Below are 13,623 nucleotides of genomic sequence, written 5' to 3'. Positions count from 1 at the left end.
ACACACGATGCACCCAACCCTAACACCACCTCCTGCTGGTGGTGGGCCTACAGTGACCATGCAGCTTCTGCAGGCTGCACCTGGCCAGGCCCCATGGGCTAAAGCCAGAGGGCCAGGCACTCTCCATTGCACTCCCTCCCCAGGCCTGGCTCCAGGTAGGACCCCGGTAACCCTTTCCCAAGCAGGGACACAGGTAAGTAAGTAAAGTGTATTTACATACACCGACCTGAAGACAGAAAAGCTCATGAAGTTTTGTTACTCGGGGGAGTCCATTGAATCACTCATTGTCTGCCCCATCACCCAGGACCTATTTGTCTTGGGAGACCCTCGTCAACATAGCCTCTGAGATCACGGGGCACATAAACCCTTCTACCTAAATAAGTTAGCAATTCCCGAAGGAAAAAGTGGCGTTTTACTCACATGGGGTATAGTGGGGGTGGGGTACTGCTGACATCAACTGGGGACATTGTTGGGCAGTGGAAGAAGTATTTTGAGGACCTCTTCACCACTAACACGTCTTCTGTAGAGGAGAAACAGTCTGAGGATGAGGAGAACAACTTGCTCATCTGTAGGGACGAGGTCACTAAGGCTGTTAATCTTCCTCTTGTGTTCCCCTTGTTGCATAGATCATGGTAATAGTCCTGGCACTAAACAGTGTATACTATATTTCTCTGAGTGTGCTGGGGACCCCGTCCTTGGGGTGGACCAGTTTGGTTGTTTGAAAGCCACAGATGCGTCTCAGCTGTTCTGATTCTCCTGACATATATAAGGCATCACTACGGGTTTTCTCTTAGGCAGCGGCTGTCCTTCTCTCCTGGATCGGCTGGAGCTTTCAGTCCAGCTGGGATAACCACATTTACTCAGGGCCTTCTTGATGTTCTTCTGCCTCCCTGGCTGCTGTGTCTGTGGGGATGATGTTCGCTCTGTGTTGTAGCGTCCTGATGACACCCAGTTTGTGCTCCAATGGATGGCAACCTGATCCGTATGCACTGGTTTACGGTACACGTCGACTTTAAATGTCCCCCATTACTGACGGGAATTTCACAGGCTATCCTCCATGGTGAACTTGATGTGTTTGTCCACTGAGATAATGTGATCAGGGGATTTCGGTACATCCTGAGATTTGATTAAAATGTCTTAAGGAGTGGAAAAGTTATTTTGAATTTAATGGCAGGAATATGCCAGACAGAGCCATGTTTACCAACGTAAGCACTTTGGTGTACCTTCGGTTTTAAATGTGCTATATAAGTAAAGTTGTATTGTAACGTGTGTCATCTTCTCTTCTTCAGCAGCTTATAAACATCTGGAAACTGAAGAGCCCAGTTGCTGGACTTTGTTGTAGAATGTGAGAACTTGTAGAATAAAACTTGAGAATGTGTCGTTTTTAATTTACAGTTACAGAAAAAAGTATGAAAGTACTGAGGAAGACTCTTTGAAGGAAACTTACCATGGCTCCCTGTGGTTGTCAGTCCAGCATGACCTCTTGGTCTTCTGCCTTCTGATTGGCTGACCTCCACTTCTCCAGTTCCTTGAACGTCCCCATTGTTCTGAGTACTGGACAGTCAGAGTGCTGTCACACGAGTAATTCTTATGTTGGCAAAGAGAAAGTACCACTTATAAGCAATTCCGATCATTAACGAGAAGTTAATGGCCTTGTAAAGTTAAAAGGCACTGTAGACCCTTCAGCACGACCCTTTAAAAAAAGTGAGTGTATATATACATGTTTGAGTTTGTATGCATAATTTGGACCCTGTTCGAATTAAAGAAAGTCTAAAATCAATTCAAACTTGTGCACACATTTCCTGTTTTTTAATGTCATTAATAATGTATGCTGTACAATCTTTCCACCCTGGAAAAAAAAAAAACACAAGAAACAAAGAAATCACTAAGTAGATTTTTTTGTTTGAAGTTTTAAATCAGCAAACAAATTTTACTATCAGACAAAACAAATTTCCCAAGTGTGGGACTAATAAAGGTTATCTTATCATCTTATAACCCAGGTAAGTACAAAAGGCAGTTTTAAAATTTCATTTATTTCATTTATTAACGGGAAAAGCTGCACGTGCCTTGGTATAAAAAAAGTGATTGACCCCTGAACTTAATAACTGGTTGAGCCACTGTTGGCAGTCACAGCAGCACAGGAACAGAGCAGGAGGGAGGAGACAGCATCGACACTTTAGAAAGGTACAGTAAAGAAAATAAGTGACACCAAGAAAAGAAGTAAAATCTTTAACCATTTCAATTATATTAACAATACAAAGGCAGAGTGTAGAGTCTGCAAGAAAAGGATATCATACAGAGCCAGCTCCACATACAGCCTGCACAGCAGCCTGAGAACTGTCCACCCATCAGTGCAATGGGAAGATAAAACACAGTTGAGTGGGTTATTAATGAAGGTGCCAGTGTGTCTACTGCAACTGCTGCTGCTTCACCTACAGCATCATGCAGTACACCACCACAAGCGCCTAAACAACCCAGAGCTCTATGAGACGGTTTTTGCAGAAGTCTGTGACCCAGCAAGACAGAACTCAAGTCATGAAGAGTTGGCAAAAATGACTGCACTTAATTTCCAACCATTTTCAGTTGTGGATGATAAAGTTTTCAGGAAGTTTATTCATGCACTAAATCTTATTTTATATTGTTGTTGATAATAAATTAATTAAAGCAACAAAACAACCTGAAGTGCCGCTTGGGAGCCGAAAGAGCCGGCTCTTTTTAGTGAGTCGAGCCGAAAGAGTTTGTTCTCTAAAAAGAGCCGGAAATCCCATCACTGCATCACAAAATATTTTTCTCAGAATTGTTTGGGATGTTTTTTGGTAAATCTCAGATGAGCTGTGTGTTCTTTCCGGTTCTTGCTTCAGTAATAACATCCGAAACAAAATAATAACCGGTTATATCTACTGTTACTTTTGTTGCTAACTTTAATATCTTACATCTGCCACTGACGTTACTCTGGCAAAATCTCGTAGATGGCGACATTAAGTCTTTAACACTTCAGCACAACTTCAAATTTGTTTTTACGACCGAGCGCAGACGTCAAGAACGGAAAGACGGTTCTTGAAGGTTCGCTGGTGTTCATATTAAAGGTGCAGTAACGGGACAGCCTGCTAACGGTTCCTCTGCCTGCATTCGTGCATGTGAAACGCATGACACAGCATCAGTCTCCTGCAGGGGCAGGATACACCCGAACACACCCCGCTGCAGTCTGCAGAGCATCCGCACTCACGGCAGGCTTGGTGCTTTCCTAAAGCTGCTCAGTATCTTCTGGAAAAACGCGACACAGCTCAGGTAAGATCGTTCACTGCAGTCATCGGTGTTTGGTTGTGGACACTGCGGGTTTTTTATTTTTCTCATTTTGTTTGTTTGTTCTTCCCTTTTCTTTTTTCTTCGTCTTCATAAATATATAGATATATGTACATCAGTGTGAGTTAAACACTGTGATGTGTGGGAATGTCCAAAAACTAGGCAGTGTGATGTTATTCTCATGTTGTGGTGCAGCGGTGCCAGATCTGACTGCGGTCCTGCGCAGCTCTGCTTTATTTTTAACTGCAGAAACATCATCATCAGCGTCTCTGTAGGCTGCACATGCATTCATACATTCTAGCTCATTCATACAATAATTTAAAGGCTCGATCTGGAAAATGAGTCAGCACATGAATCATTATGATAATCGCAGATTTGCAGTCTGCCAGTAGCTGCATCGCTCCTTTGCTGATCCATCAGTGTTATTACTGCTAAAAGTCGAGCCTGTGACCTTGACAGAGACAGTCTGGAGACATTTTAGTTTTATACAGGGGACAGGTTCACTGATCTTATAGTGGAAACAGTAAAGACTTGATGATTTCTTGATGTACCCTAAATTTACTAATACAGTAATCAGAGAGTTTCAGTTTTGCAGTACTTTGCAGGACCTGCATGTGTCCGTGAGCAGCCTGTAGGTGGATGCACAACACCTCCAACTAGCAGACATGAGGTCAGGATACAAGGCAAACAAAAAGAACATGGAGTCCACAGTGACAGAGGCGAGAACATCTCAGTGCAGCAGCCCGTCCAAGTGCACTGATCCCAACACGGGACAGCATGCACCTGCAGCTGGATCCTAACACGGGACAGCATGCACCTGCAGCTGGATCCTAACACGGGACAGCATGCACCTGCAGCTGGATCCTAACACGGGACAGCATGCACCTGCAGCTGGATCCTAACACGGGACAGCATGCACCTGCAGCTGTAGCAGCAGTTTAAAAAGTAGCACCACGTGCTGAATGGACACAGTCCTGCTGTTTAAATATGATCAATTTTTCTTTTGCGTCTCTTTACTTTGACTCAGTCTGTTCTACCTGCTGTTCTGGGCTGTATATTGAAAGCTGTTGTTTCCCCGTCAGCAGCAGGATGGCTCATGAAGAAAAGAATCCGCTGCCTCCAGCAGGGACGCTCTCTGAGGGACAGCGACAGTCCCTCTTTAAGATGGAGCCCAAGACTCTAGGGGTAAAGAAAACCATTCAAAGTCTGTGACGTGTACATAGGAACAGATGTCTGTTTATACATAACACTTGGGTATTTTCAAAGCAATATTTGGGACATATTCAGTGCATTTTTCCTCATTCAGAAGTTTCAAATGTATTGCATGATGTGCTGATGACTTTTTCTGGCGACTCTTCTCAGGCCATCCAGATTGTTATCGGGATTTTGATCCTTTGTCTGAGCGCGTCTGTGCTCCAGGTTCACGAAGTCCACTTTACCGGAGATGTGGCTCTTTTCCTCATCGTTGTCGTACAGGTCAGTGTGGCGAAAGCTCCAGCAGCTACTTTTAGATTTGGTCAGGTCACGTCATCATGTTATACTCATCAGCTGCGTCTGACTTCACTGTAATGCACCAGGTGACTGTGTCTGGGTCAGTGCTGGTCCACAGTGGGAGGAGACCTACTCTTTTCTGGGTGAGTCTGTGCCATGCATGAAAATGCATTTCTGCATTCAAAGTCAGCAAAAGCAGCTGTTCAGGGTTCCTTGTATGTAACTATATTTGCATTGCATAAATTCTTTTCTGATCTGCTTTTTAAATTTCTAATTGATTTATTATCCTTAAATCTATTTCTAATCGGTGTATTTTTGCCATTTATTTATGTGCTGATTTAGGATCTCTTAGTTAGTTTTGGGGGAACTTATGATATCAAGCTGAAGAATCTGTAGATATGTAGTACTTTACAAACAAACCACTTCTCTTGGGTTTGTTTGTGAACCAGCAGAACAAAAGGCAGTGGTTCTGTTTGTATGGATGAGGACAAGATGCATCCATAATGAGAAAAATCATTTCAACCAGTTACCAGCAGTGTAGACTTTCAGCTTTAATCCAGGTTTTATGTCGGGTGTTTAAGAATTACAATAGCACAGGTCTACAACCAAAGAGCTGCGTAGGACTTTCTGACTGTTTCATGTAGATTGAAACCAGGAAAAATAATTTCAAAATTCCATCTCATCAGGTTTTCTTGCAAAACTCGTGTTTTTAGTTTAATAAACAATTTCCCTTTTTAAACTGATTAAAAAAACACATCCAAAAATGATTTCTTCTATTAATTTCATATTTCTAAGAGCGAGACTCACGAGAAATGCAAATGGAAAATGTGAGGAGGGAACCAGAGGATGGAAAGCAAAAGTGTGAAGTTTCTCAGACAAAAAGAGTAAATATGTAGCGATAAATATATCATGAAGGAAAAGTTTTTTTTCTTTGTTCAATTGTAAGAAAAATTATTCATAGTTGTAATAAAATATTGATTTTTTTCATCACTGTTGTGCTTTTTTCATGTAAACTCCTCACGCTTTGCCAAAAAAGCTGTACATGGTGGAGGGAAGTGAAGGTCATTTTTGGATTCAGCTCCCTGAAAAACATCACCAAAAATATCCCAGCAGAAAAAACAGGTTTTTGCAGACCTGTGTCCCTGATCTTTACACTGTCAGAAACAATTGAACTGTTGACTGAAAGTTGACTCTTCTCTGCTTTAACTTTGTGGATGAGAAGAGAACAAAGTGTTCACCTGCTATGTAGGCACGTTTTAACTGCATCTTCAAGATACGAAGGATTGTAAGATAAGTGTTTTCATCTAAAAGACGAACGAAGGAGAATAAGCGACCGGCATCTGGATAAAACTCCTCACGTCAAACTGAAGTCAGGGCTCATGAAAACGTGCATGAACATGTTATCAGTGTTGTTAAGGAGGACACTTTAAAGGTGGAGTGTACGTCCCATTTGGACAGTCACATTCAGAAGTGATTCAACTTGACGTAGCATAGTAACACATTAGCCTTACAGGTTGTGCGTGGTTTGTGTCTGAATAATACGATTGTTGCTTGCAGGTGAAATGTGTCCTGGTGCTTCATCTCATCAGTGCTGCGTTTGCCACCGCTGCCCTGGGTCTAATGTCCAAGCACCTCCCCTACCGCCAGGACTCTTACCACTGTGAACACTGCCGTAAACTGGAGCTACATGCTGTGGTATTGTCTTTAAATAACAACAGAGAGAAGCTAGTAACACATAAACATTGATTTATTGAGTGTTCATATTTTAAGGCCGAATATTAACTGTCTTTGATGACAATGTGTGACACTCTCTGGCTCTGCAGCACACAGTGTTACACTTTGGTTAGGAGCAGCATCTGCAGGACATCTAACATAATATCATTCAGATGTACTTGCAGTTTGTCAAATAGAAACTGCCTAAAAAACATCACCAGCAAAGGTTTGGGGCTAAGATGCTGGGATTTGACGTTTTTGGGATAAATTTGTCTTGCCTGGTGCAAGACTGAAACAATGTTTGCAGGACATGCTGTAAAGATATTTATCAAAGAAAGTCCAGCTAGAAAAAAGATACAGTAAGTACGTTTACAGTCATGTCAGCAGCCGTTATCCTGGCAGTTCCTCTTTTTGTCATTTTAAGTGTTTTTCATGTGACGTCTTGAGCATTGATTGAGAACAGCCTGCTAGAGCAACTGCTTTTGTTGGGATATCCGGTGGTTGCCAGAGGGTCACTGACCAGTCTGTGGGCCTGGATGACTGGGGCTTCATAGTGCTGTGGGGGGGCTCCCAAAATTTCAAGATACTCCTGCTGGTGGTAGAACAAAACACAACACTGAGCCTTCTTTTTCCAAGCTGTTAAGACAACCCTGACCTGAAAAGCTGCACAGACATGCACTGTAATGCCAAACGTAATGAACTGAATCCAGATGTTCCACAGCTGTAGACAGTTAAACAGCTATGCATGCAGACTGCTTCTACAGACATTGTGATAGGATGCCACCTGTGTAAGACGTCCACTCATGAAATTTCCTCATTGTCAACTATTTATTGTATTATAACAAAGTGGAAGCGATTGGGAAGCGACTTTTTGGAGAGTCAGCTGCTGCAGACCTCCAAACTTCATGTAGTTTCAGATTAGCTCGCGAAGAGTGCGTAGAGAGCTTCATGGAACAGGTTTCCACGGCCAAGCAGCCGCATCCCCCCTTACAACCCAAAGAGCAACGCAAAGCATGCGATGCAGTGGTGCAAGAGCGGAGACTGCAAGCCAGGCCAGACCTCACAAACCTGCTTCAGTAGAAATGGTCAAAAATTCAAACTTCTCTTGAACTAGATTCGGCTGTCAAGTAGGCTACAGTAGATTTAAGCTAGTGACAGAGCTTGATTGGCTGATGGTAACTTGATTAACTTTAATCCCTTTTCTTAAGTATTCTTATTCATCTCTAGGCATGAAAAGATGAATAAGAATACTTCAGAAAAATCTTGACCGAGGTTGTCATAATTCATGCATGACAGGGTTAAATAACAACAATTACAATGAAACGCGTCGCACATCTATAGTCACATTAAACGAGCAGCGGGTGGCAGGGTGTGGAGTGACACATCAGCGTCCAATGTAGTGGTTAATGTGCAAGTACACCATCAACACTGACACAAACACAGGGAAACAGCCTTTGAACAGCTGTAACTGTAGTGACCACGGTGAAAGGGTTCAAACAATTTTGAATGCACAGTCGCCAAATTCAATGTGCATTCCTGTAAAAATAATGAAGCAGGAGGTGGGTGCAGGTGGATGTTAATGTTCAAAAAAGGGATTCATGACAGTGACTGATTTTCTTATGTTGTTAAGTTTAATATGTCCTATATTAAACTACAGCAGCAGCTCATCACACATTCCTGTGCATGAATCTTCTGCCCGTTGTATTTTGTGTTTAAAGTGCTACATGTACCCTTTCAGTACATGTGTTAGAGACCTTCGACCTTAGAAATCTTTCATCATACTATTAGCAACCATTTTCCCAGCGACTGCCATCGATCTCTAGCATCCACTTGCCACATTTGATCCTGCATCGTCACCATAATTGTCATCCAAAATGGCACGTGAGTTAATAATAATAATGGATTTATATAGCGCTTTTCAAGGCACCCAAAGCGCTTTACAATACCACTTTTCATTCACTCTCACATGGTGGAGGCAGCTACAGTTGTAACCACAGCTGCCCTGGGGCAGACTGACAGAAGCGAGGCTGCCATATCGCGCCATCGGCCCCTCTGGCCAACACCAGTAGGCAAGTAGGGTAAAGTGTCTTGCCCAGGGACACAACGACCAGGACAGAGAGCCCAGGGATCGAACCGGCGACCTTCCGGTTACAGATACGCTTCCCAACCCCCTGAGCCACGGTCGCCCGGTTAGTGCAAAACCTCAATAAATGCATGTGAAATAAGGCCAGCTGCCAAAACAAATCTATGTTTAGGGGTTAAGGTGTGCTGGAATGATCCAGAATGTTGTTCTGGGACCTTCACTTGATGACCAATTAAATCTGAAAGGCACATTAATATATATCACTGTCAGAGGACTTAGTATTTGGTGGCAGCTCAGTAATAATAACATAAAGACATTCGCTCGCTTCCACCATCAACACATCCTCTTGTTCTTCACCTCCCTGTCACGTGTTCACAGTAAATGAACTGCGCTTTATTCAAAGCGTACAATGCAACAATCACTGTTTCTATGCTTTGTGTCTTTGCTATCTACTATTCATACTCTGATGATGCATCGGAGAGCAACGTGGGGCTGATATCTTGCCCAAGATTGGCATTCAGACTAGGAGGAGCCAGGGACTGAACCACGACCTTGCGATCAGTAGATGACCGGCGCTTCCTCCTGAGCTACAGCCACCACTTTATATCTGCTCCCAGCCACAGCGCAGATATAAAGTCGTGATCTGCACTTTCTAGTGTTAGATTTATCCAGCAGCAGGCGTAAACAATGCTGTTTGTTGTTTAAGTGGGAGGTCATCATCAACACACAGTGTAGTTAGGTTGTTGCAGTATGTCTGCTAACCAAATGTACAGTTGTTTATTTCCTGGGCATAGAAAGAAAACGTTGTTAATGTTGACAGAAGGTGAAAGACGTCAGGAGAGATTAACAGGAAACTTAAGGACCGATCAGAAAGTGACATTTGACACTTACTGTCCTAATTCATTTGAAAGTTCTTGCATCAGATCATGATGTGCTGCTGGGGTTATGATTGTGCAAAACAAAATGAAATGTGCTAATTTTGTGCTATGCAAACTTTGCATGGAAACATGGTTGCACCACTGCAAGTTTGCTGCAGGATAAACTGCTCAGTTTGCAGGATTGTGGTGACGTTCACACCAATGTACACGACAGTAGCCGACATCAATTTATATTTAAGGTTGATGCTGATTAGATTCACTCACTGAATTCGACCTTTTCTACTAACTTTATAGTGTCCGGAAAATCAGCCACACAGCTCATGAAACATCTGCTTATATCTTGTTGAATTCAGTTGCACAAAAAGTAGTGACTATCAGGTGATCGCAGCCTCTACATCTGATCTTCCCTTTAAGCCCTGCCTGTTTCTGTGCTGTGCATCTTAAAGCTGATACTGCACCTCTTTGTTAAATATCAACAGTGGCTCTTTGATGCCAGAGAGGATGTTGGGGTGGTGCTGGTGGTATCAGAAACACAATACAACAGGGAAATGCAGCGTATGTTAAGTTGTTGATTAACAAGAACTGGACTCACGTCTTGTAAACAACATTTCTCTCTTTCTGAGAAACAGACAGTACAGAAACATCACACATTTACATGTTGCAGAGTCACGTCACAAAATCAGCTGCACCACGACGTTGCTGAGTTGTGAACGGCAAAGAGGGTCGCCAAGTTAAAAGATACAGTCTGTGAATGTGGTTCCAATGTTTTGAATGTGTTGTAGAAAACAGGGAGTGCAACTTTTTTACACGGTCGATTTTTGACCACATAAAACTGTCACATGGCCACGTACACGGATGATGCATGTAATGCAGCATGCACAGAGCTGTCAGCAGGGTATAAATGTAGTTTTCCTTTAATAGAATCACATAACTTCATAGTTGACCCTGCACATTTTTAAAAAGGAGACTATGTTTCTTTGTCTTTACTGTCCACTGCAGCAACATTGTTTCAGGAAATGCACCGGGCTGATCGAGCAAAAGTGTAAAGTAAGTGACAGACTGTTGTTATAACTAATATTTTGGAAGTCGTGTCTTTGAAGTGTGCATGTAGAAGATAGACATATATTTGGGTCAGACAAAAGATTTGTTGTTTTTGTGAGAACAATCACTGTCACTGAAACAAACATGGTTTTCTGATCATATATGTTCACACACGTCTCTCTCATGTTTCTCTAGCTATTGATTGATGGGATTCTGGGAACACTGGTTATATTCCTGGTGCTTGAGCTGCTAATCTGCATCACTGCCATGCTGTTTGGACTCAGCGTCCTAGCTGCTGGTGGCAGCCAGGTAAGCCTTGATACCTTAAAGCAGGAGTGGGGACCTCCAGGCTTCAAGGCTTTAGATGTGTCCTCGATCCATCACAGCTGGTTTAAACGACTAAATCACCTCCTCAACATGTCCTGAAGTTCTCCAGAGGCCTGCTAATGAACTAATCCTTTGATTCAGGTGTTTTGACCCAGGGTGAGATCTAAACCTGCAGGACACCGGCCCCCGAGGCCCGGAGGTCCCCACCCCTGCATTAAAACCTAACTGAACAAGAATGCACCCACTAAAAAGTTACAGAGCTGATAAATATGCATTCATGTTAGAGCATTTGCCTTTAGTTCGATAACTCACCTGGTTTTCTCCTTAAATCTGTGAATAAATTTAGCATCATGTCATTGTTGTGGTTTGACTCTGATGAAATGAAGACTCGTGCATGCCACAGCATCACAACAGAGATGTATGCGTGTGCTGCAGCAGGTGAAACCGCAGAGAAATCTTTGTGGTAACATCTGGTTGACTTTAGAAACAGGATGAAACATCAGATTCCACGGAGCTGTTTAAAGTTGGCCTGTTCAAAGAGCAACATGTCAAATCTACGTAAATGTGTGAATGTGTCGCACAGACTCCCAGTGAGGGACCCGTCTATCCGCAAACTCGCCCCCCACCTGTCCCAGCTGTGGAGACTGTTCAGGCCGTTCAGGCTGCTCGAGCTGCTGCTGAGCCAACTCAGGTAACACAACACCTGCGTGTAATACAAGGTGGCACCTGTGACTGAATGATCCTGCTTCTGGTGAGAGCATTAAGAATGACTTCCAGATTTCGATGCATAATCGGTGTGTGAGTGTATGCATGAATGTAATCTGTGCATAGGTTAAAGGTGCTGTATGAACTTGCATGTGCATATATATATATATATACTTATATATGCACATGCATGAAACACACTTTGAGTGCTCAGAGTAGAAAAGTGTGATTTGTTTACAGCCTGCTGTCGGTGCCTTTACTGATCTGGAATAAGAATCTGATTTATGATCGTCACATCAGATTTGAACCCCGAGGGTTTTCACCTCGTGCCCTTTAACCCTCTACTATTACCTACAGTATGCTGATACATACACTGACACCGGACTGCTCTCTTCGTGTCAGCAGGTGGCTGTAGTTGTGACAGAACCTGACTCAGAGCAGGTAGAGGACATCTCCACCCCACCCACTGAGCCCCAGGTGGAGCCAATAGAAACCGCAGAACCCTGAGCTCAGCGCACAGAGCTCACAGTGGTGTCATGTCAGTCACAAGAGACGGCTGAGTGTCAGCAGGGAAGCATATTCTGTATGTTATGTTGGAAAATAAATGTGAATGTTTAACAAGTTTCTGGCATGTTGTGATCACAGCATCAGTGTTAGTGCTGCTGTCCCTACAGTAAACTATGATGGAACAGTTTTATTACGAACGTTGACATGGTAGCACTTTATAATAATGTCACACTATTAAGCCTTATTAAGGTATTAACAAGTGGTTCATTCATCATTTACACAGCATTACTGCGCCGTAGTATGCCATTTATACTTCTGTCAATATCAAAACTTTACATGACTTAGTAAATGAATGAAGTTGTGAAATATAAAGAACAGAATTGGTCAACATTATAAAAGCAGCGGCTTTAGCCCCCTCTGTCACACTGTTCGCCTGCCCCAGCACTCCTGCTTGTAACTCAGGGTTTCTCTCATCAGCTGCTGGCGTGTAAGCCTCTGACTTACTTGTGCACTGAAATGTTCTCCAATGAGAACTCAAAGAGAGAAATATCTCCAAAAATATAACAGTCTCATAATTGTTCATTGTTTTTGGCAAATTAGGGAATAAGATGAGGTTTTCATAAAACCCGAGCAGTTGAACTCGTTAAATGCACAGAACAGATACGTGTATCTCCACAGTTAGCTTAGCAGATCAAATCTACCTGACACTGCTTTCATGTGTGGCTTCTTAGTCCTCTGTTCAAAACACTATAATATAGAATTAACTGTAAATGAATGTATGAAAGTTTTAATCTCACTGAAAATAAAATTACTGCTGCACAGATAAATCGCTCTCACCAGTCACTAAAGATTAGCTTGAAATGTTGAATTGTTACTAATATTTTTGTTTCGCGGGGTTGTTCTGTCGAGTCTGCAGGTTGTATATTAATGCAATATTAACCACAGCTTTGTCTTTTTTTCTATGTAATTTTGAGATCATTGTAAATCTTCCTCAGCATGCACACATAAGGCCACGATTCTGCTAAATAAAGTCAAGCTTTGTTTTATCTTTGTGTGATTATGTGTAATTAAATTCATGTTTGTGTGGAGAGCTGAATGTTGCTTATGGTGAAAAACAAGCTAGACAGTGAAAAAAGTTCAAATTAGCTCATGTAGTTTATGAGACTAGTGTCCATCATACTCTTGTGACATAATGTAACAACAATATGGCCAACATTAAATTTATTGCATTAATATGTGGAATATAATTAAAAAATTAACTAAAAAGTGACATTTAACTCAGCACTTCAGTAAAGATTCAAGTAATAATTCAGTAATAATTTAGCAGTATTACACAGAATAATCTGTGAACGGGGCCACATTAGTACAGCATAAGCTTCTTTGTTACTTTATCCGCACAAATATGGAAAAAAAAAGTTTGCTATACCAAATATTATTTTATCTTCTCCACCACTACCTGCATTCAAACATTGTACAGGTCTGTGGTTTCGGTGCTGAGATAGCCGTGTATTTTATTTGAAACATGTCAGCCAACCTGAAATGATTACAGCTCCGTCCTGGCCCCTCACTGACACC

General features: G+C 42.3%; 1 protein-coding gene across 4 annotated transcripts; it reads left to right on the top strand.

Moving 5' to 3' along the window:
- The first annotated feature begins 2,770 nt into the window (after nucleotides 1-2,770).
- Nucleotides 2,771-13,094, top strand: LOC113014703 (uncharacterized). 4 transcript variants are annotated; one of them, XM_026156395.1, is made up of 9 exons: nucleotides 2,771-3,288; nucleotides 4,389-4,488; nucleotides 4,666-4,779; nucleotides 4,881-4,937; nucleotides 6,352-6,489; nucleotides 10,468-10,515; nucleotides 10,705-10,818; nucleotides 11,420-11,527; nucleotides 11,944-13,094. In XM_026156395.1, exons 2-9 carry the CDS (start codon nucleotides 4,393-4,395, stop codon nucleotides 12,046-12,048), a joined length of 780 nt encoding a protein of 259 aa, XP_026012180.1. In that variant the 5' UTR covers nucleotides 2,771-3,288; nucleotides 4,389-4,392; the 3' UTR covers nucleotides 12,049-13,094. The 4 variants fall into 4 exon arrangements, with proteins under 4 accessions (XP_026012180.1, XP_026012179.1, XP_026012182.1 ...); XM_026156394.1 differs by having other exon boundaries at nucleotides 4,386-4,488; XM_026156396.1 differs by having other exon boundaries at nucleotides 2,773-3,288; nucleotides 4,386-4,488; nucleotides 11,947-13,094.
- The last annotated feature ends 529 nt before the right edge of the window (nucleotides 13,095-13,623 follow it).

The sequence above is a fragment of the Astatotilapia calliptera genome, chromosome 22 (genome assembly GCF_900246225.1).
Source record: "Astatotilapia calliptera chromosome 22, fAstCal1.2, whole genome shotgun sequence".
NCBI lineage: Eukaryota > Metazoa > Chordata > Actinopteri > Cichliformes > Cichlidae > Astatotilapia > Astatotilapia calliptera.
The sequence above is the reverse complement of the archived record's forward strand: the minus strand, read 5'-3'. Positions and strand labels throughout refer to the sequence as shown.

What these genes read in the sequence shown, in the direction of transcription:
- LOC113014703 (XM_026156395.1), top strand. Translation starts at nt 4,393, where the DNA reads ATGGCTCATGAAGAAAAGAATCCGCTGCCTCCAGCAGGGACGCTCTCT. An exon ending in TAGCTGCTGGTGGCAGCCAG is followed by an intron (nt 10,819 to 11,419) that starts GTAAGCCTTGAT and finishes TGTGTCGCACAG; the next exon opens with ACTCCCAGTGAGGGACCCGT. An exon ending in CTGCTGCTGAGCCAACTCAG is followed by an intron (nt 11,528 to 11,943) that starts GTAACACAACAC and finishes TCTTCGTGTCAG; the next exon opens with CAGGTGGCTGTAGTTGTGAC.